Source organism: Lathyrus oleraceus, chromosome 4, assembly GCF_024323335.1.
Source record: "Lathyrus oleraceus cultivar Zhongwan6 chromosome 4, CAAS_Psat_ZW6_1.0, whole genome shotgun sequence".
Classification (NCBI taxonomy): Eukaryota; Viridiplantae; Streptophyta; class Magnoliopsida; order Fabales; family Fabaceae; genus Lathyrus; species Lathyrus oleraceus.
The window spans coordinates 181610744-181616698 of NC_066582.1; the positions used below are offsets into that span (position 1 = coordinate 181610744).

The window sequence follows — 5955 nt, forward strand, 5'->3', positions numbered from 1 at the left end:
TCCATTCTTGTACAAAAAGGGAATATATGGGTTGGTGTGGAGATGTGTCCTGGAGGAAGAGCAAAGGGACATCCTCAGAGCTTGTCATAACTCAGAGTATGGAAGACACTTTAGCAAAGATACAACAGCAGCAAAAGTCCTCCAGTCTGGACTGTACTGGCCTACACTGTTCAAAGATGCATGAGGGATAGTGAAAGAATGTGACAGATGTCAGAGGACAGGTAACATATCTAAGAGAAATCAGATGCCTCAGAATGCCATGTTGGAAGTAGAACTATTCGATGTATGGGGAATAGACTTTATCGGACCCTTTCCATCATACTTTGGAAAGCATTACATTTCGGTCGCGGTTGACTATGTGTCAAAATGGGTGGAAGTTGTAGCCTTACCCATGGATGATGCTAAAGTGGTGATCAGTTTCCTAAAGAATTACATCTTTGCTCGGTTTGGGGTACCAAGGGCATTAATTAGTGACGAAGGTACCCATTTTCTGAACAAGCTGATGGAGAACATGTTAAGGAAAGACAATGCCAAGCATAAAATTGCCACACCGTACCATCCTCAGACAAGTGGACAAGTTGAAGTATCAAATCGGAAGATAAAGCAGATTCTGGAAAAGACAGTCAACGCGTCACGAAAGGATTGGTCGATCAAGTTAGAGGATGCATTATGGGCATACATAACAACGTTCAAAAACCCCCATAGGTATGTCCCCATACCAACTGGTATACGGTAAAGCTTGTCATTTTCCGCTCGAACTCGAGCACAGAGCATTATGGGCCACCAAATTTCTAAACTATGATCTTTCCAAAGCGGTTAAATCCTGGATTCTTCAACTACAAGAGCTAGAAAAATTCAGAAATTGAGCATATGAGAATACCAAGATATACAAAGAACCAATGAAAACATGGCATAACCGACGCATTTAGAAGAAAGAACTTCAGGAAGGACAACTGGTGTTATTATTTATTTCTAGGTTGAAGTTGTTCCCTGGAAAACTAAGGTCGAGATGGTCGGGACCTTTTGTGATACACAAGGTATTTCTGCATGGAGCCATTGAGCTTAGAAACTCGGCAAACGGGGACACGTTTAAAGTAAATGGGCAGAAAGTTAAATCAAACCTACAAGGGCAGGAGGGTCGTATGATAGAGAAAGTTCGTATAACCTAAAAAGAGGAAGGATCGTCGAGCCATACGATGTTAAAATAAGCGCTTTGTGGGAGCCAACCCACGTAATTTTAAATTTAATCAGTTTGTGTATGTTTTGTAGGTTTACATAGTACTCTACAAAGGAAAGGAAAACACTTCAATAAATACTAAAGTCATGTTGAACGGAAGGACGATACCTGAGGATAAAAGGAATGGAAAATACGAAAATCGAGCAAAATTGCAGTATGACACGGGCACATGTATCAGCTGACACGGCCCGTGTCAGGACCATGGAAAACATTGGCAAAAAGGAGTAAAACAGTGGCCTGACACGACCGCCCGTGTCACCTGACACGGCCCGTGTTAGGAGCACTGGAGGGTGAAATTTTTTGACTTATGACAGTGGCCTGACACGGCCCGTGTCAGGAAGCCTACAACAGGCATGTCAAATAGTGGCCTGACACGGGCGGCCGTGTCAGCTGACACGGCCCGTGTCAGGCAGACGGGATTCAATTTTTTTTTTAATTTGAATTTTTGGTGGACCCTACCCACTTAATTATCCACTAACCACTCATTACCCACCTATCCCCCTTCCCCATAATCATATTTTAACCACTCCCTTACCCTTCTCTCTCATATTCTCATCTTCCTCACATTTTTTCTCCCAAAACTTCTTCAACCTCCATTAAACCTTCCCATTAAAAGCTTCCATATCTACCACTTCCACTACCCTATCGCAAAAACCCCTTTCACAACTCTTACTCCATTTTCCTCCCTCGGCCTAACCATGGTTTCAGAATCTTCAAATTCCATATATCCGAAATTTCATTTTTCTTGCAGGTACAAAATGCCCCCGAGGAAGATTTTGACAGGAAAGCAGCAACTTACCGAAATGTCGAGGTCACGAAAGAGACCTAGCTGGAACCCGAATCTGCACAACATTCTATGCGAGTAAACTTTGAATGTTTTAGGGCTAAAAATTTGAAGTGGACATAATGTTCCCTATATTGGGGATGCTGGAATTTATGAGCCTTGAAGCGCCAACGTATGAGCGCATCACGCTCGAATTTTTAAGCACGCTCGAATTCTAACTCAAAAAATAGATGGATCGACACAACCAGTTGATTATCTGGGCGGAGTTGTCCGAGCGGACTCCGGAGGCATCTCCGTCGGAGGCATGATCACCCAAATTGCAGAACATTTCGGGTACCATGCGATTTTAGTTGAAGACACTTTGGTGGCAGGTAAGACCAAAATTGACATGGCAGCTCTGATACAACAAGGTATGATTTATGTTGCTTCCACTTATTATTCTGTTCTCATTCATAAACGGTTTATTATGGCTCTTCTGAATCCGGATAGAGTTAATGTTACTGACTGTGAAAATTAGATATATGTGACTGCTGACCCCGACACTAAGGAAGGCTACAACGCTGAGCACTTTGCTACACGTGAGCAGATCGCATGTGACCATGCGGATGCATCAAAAGTAGAAGAGGAGGAGCCTCAGGAGCAGTTTGTACCCCCACCTCCGGAACCTGTCCAGCAGGAAGCAGGATCCTCTTCCTGGCCTGCCTACCAATGGACTTGGGTACAAACCGAGCTCGGCGACTTGAGGACCGAACAAACACGGAAAGGCATCGAGCAGGCCCTACAAGGGGAAATGTTGGATAAAATGAGCCTCATGATGCGGCAATTGGTGTTGCATTTTCCACCCCCGCCTCCTTAGTAGAATGATGTGAGTTACCTCATTTATCCTTGTTCGCAAACATTGGGGCCAATGTTTAGTTCAAGTATGGGGGGAGGTTTTATGTTATTTTTTGTAGTATTTTGTTAAGTTTTCTAATTATTTTGTTATTTTACCATTATTATTGTTTTGCATTTGGTTTGATTGTTTTTAGGATCCAATATGCTGCAAGTGTTTCAGGTCCATTGTGTTATTGTAGAATTAGTGATGACCACAAGTAGGAGTGGATGAAATGATCACTCTACTTACCATTGCTTATTATGAAGGATCTTCCCAGGAAGTCGATACTGTTGAAGAAAAGATCGGACGCAACGGATAAAGCTTAACCAACATAAGTTCCTTGTGCATTCCGAAGTAAGGAAGAAGTCGCACCATACTAGAGGTACTGTGGATGCTGTCAAGCTTTACCTAACATGGTGAATGCATAAAGAGCCAAACACATTGATCATCATGAGCGATATTCAAGTATGTTTTTATCACCCTGAATTTGCGTAGGTTCTCTGGGATTGTCACTACATATCTACACACACTGAGGCATGTTATTTGGATATAACCCTTGAGCATTTCTAGCCATCCCGGTAATTTTATCCTTTGTGAACCCCATTTGATCATGTATCCATTGTTTGTTTAACCATGTAAATGTAATCCCCGACCAAAACACTGCCTTACCTTGTTCGGAGTCAAGGTGATATTATTAAGCTGTGTTAAAATTCTAAGTTTGGGGTAAACCCGGTAAGTTTCAAAAATCAAGGTGAGTGCGGAAAAAAAGGATCATCGAAAAAAAAGAGAAAACAAAATATACTCGATGGTTCGAAAGAAGTACTGGCTGAAGAAAGAGCGCTCGGTTAAAAAAAGGGAATAGCAAGGAAAAACCCGAGCGATTGAAAAAAAAAGAGGAAAAGAAGGAAAATGAACAAATATGGTAAAAATAGTATTGACATTGACTCTGAACCCAAAACCACTTATTTCCCATTTTGTTTGTAATGACCACACCATAACCCAAGCCCCGTTACAACCCGAAAGACCTCAAAAAAGTGCGTGTTGTGTGTAGACGATATGAAAGGAGAAACTATTCAAACTTATGAGTTGGTATTGCATATTTTGAATTATGAGTGAAAACATGTTAACCCCGAGAGACTTGGTGAGAGTGTGATATAAGCTGACATGTGAAACGGCACCTCAATGTGGAAGTACGACGGAAAACTCACGAGGAAAAGCAGGAACTATAAAAGGGAGAATGAAGGAATTAGCGAAAGATCTCAGCAATATCAGGATAAGAATGAAAATTTTAGGAAGTGACACACTGTGTTGTCTAGAACATTACTTGAGGGAAAACAATGAGCTAAGTTTCGGGTTGTGATTAGTCACCATTCTTGTTGAGTTTTCGTTACTAATCCGACAAGAAACCAAGGATTTTGAGACATTGTACAAGCATTTGGTACCTTTCAAGTCAATTTTAATTCCCGTAAGATATTTTAGCATTTCTATTAATTGTCATTTTTATTTTATATTTTCTTGATTTTATACGTGGGATGTTTGTGTTGTGTCCTACAGGTCCAGGTAGAAGAATCGAGGAACTTGAAGCAAGACGGTGTGGAGTTCCGGCAAGCGAAGAAAGGAAAAACATTCAGTAAATAAGGCCTGACACTACCATCCATGTCACCTAACACGGGCCGTGTCAGGCAGAAGGAGAACTAAGAGTGAAGGCAGAAGCCTAACACGGCCGGCCGTGTCAGGTGACACGGCCTGTGTCAGACCAACACCAAGTCGTGTTACATCTCCATGGACGTGTCAGGATAGACAGTAAGCTGACACGGCCACCCGTGTCAGCTGACACGGGCCTTGTCAGCCCAGACCCATAATTTTTCTGTTTTTAGGCTTTTGTTATCGGGCTTGAGTTGCAAGGATGTTTGAGAGTTGTCCACCTTTTGCTTAGGGATTTTCACTATATTAGGGAACCTTCTACCAAAGAAAAGATCATCTTGGGACGAGGCGAACACAGTATTATCAGACAAGCAAGGATTACAGAGATCAAAGAATTCGGAGAGTGGGAGGTTTTCATGAGCGGAAGCGATTGAAGATCCAAGTCATTCAATTACTTGTAATGTGTATTTTTTATCTTTAATTTGTTTTGAACAATATGAGTAGCTAAACCCCTTAATGCTAGGAGTGTCCCTGTATTAAAATTGTAATGATTGTGAGTTTACAATTGCATTTATAATATTATTTTTATGGTAATCTTTTGATGTGTTGAATGTTTTCTATTTCGGACCAATCGAGATTGTTGTATGGTTATCAATTAGGTTGGACCTCCATTGATAAGGTTTTCATTAGATTACTCTATAGTAGATATCACCTAGGACTAGGGATACCCTGTATGAATCAGAGCATTCTTGATATAATAAAGCTTAACTTCACCCTAATTGCCTATGGACATAGAAATTAGGGTAGAATGATTAAAGGTTTTCTCACCAAAGACTTGGGAAAAAATATCCTTGAGAACTGGTAGTAACTGATATTTGTTGATGCAATAGTTACTCAGAGTTGTTACAGGGATAAATCATACACCTTCCCTGGCATTGTTCCTCGTACCTTGCAAATCCTTATTTTTCATTATTATTTCCTTTTCCTTTATTTTTATAAATTTGAATTTAAAAACTCTAATTATGATTTTTGTTTAATTGAATGATGAATTGAACTCAATATTAACTTGTAGTCCTTGAGATCGACATTCGGGGAATTTCCCCTTTATTACTATAACAGGCAAAATAGTACACTTGCTATTTTTCCGATCAATGTCGAAACACCTGAATGACCTTAATGATCAGGGGCATGCTCTTTTAAGACTCTCATACTAGGGCATACCAACTCATGGGCATAGTAAGGCTAATCACTCTGAAAGTCATCTAATTAGGGACATACTTTTCAAGATTCATACACTGGGGCATTCCACATCAAAGTCATACCATAGCATGGTAGGATCCAAGTTTCTTTTTAGGAAACTCTTCTAAGAAGTCCTACAAATAAGGGCAATACCCTCCAAGGCACTTACAAACTAGG

General features: G+C 40.7%; 1 protein-coding gene across 1 annotated transcript; it reads left to right on the forward strand.

Annotated features, from left to right (window-relative positions):
* Positions 1-244: 244 nt before the first annotated feature.
* LOC127136594 (uncharacterized) lies at positions 245-2877 on the forward strand. The gene is made up of 5 exons (XM_051063134.1): positions 245-705; positions 977-1154; positions 1270-1320; positions 1989-2048; positions 2539-2877. The coding sequence occupies exons 1-5, from the start codon at positions 245-247 to the stop codon at positions 2875-2877; spliced, it is 1089 nt and encodes a 362-aa protein (XP_050919091.1).
* The last annotated feature ends 3078 nt before the right edge of the window (positions 2878-5955 follow it).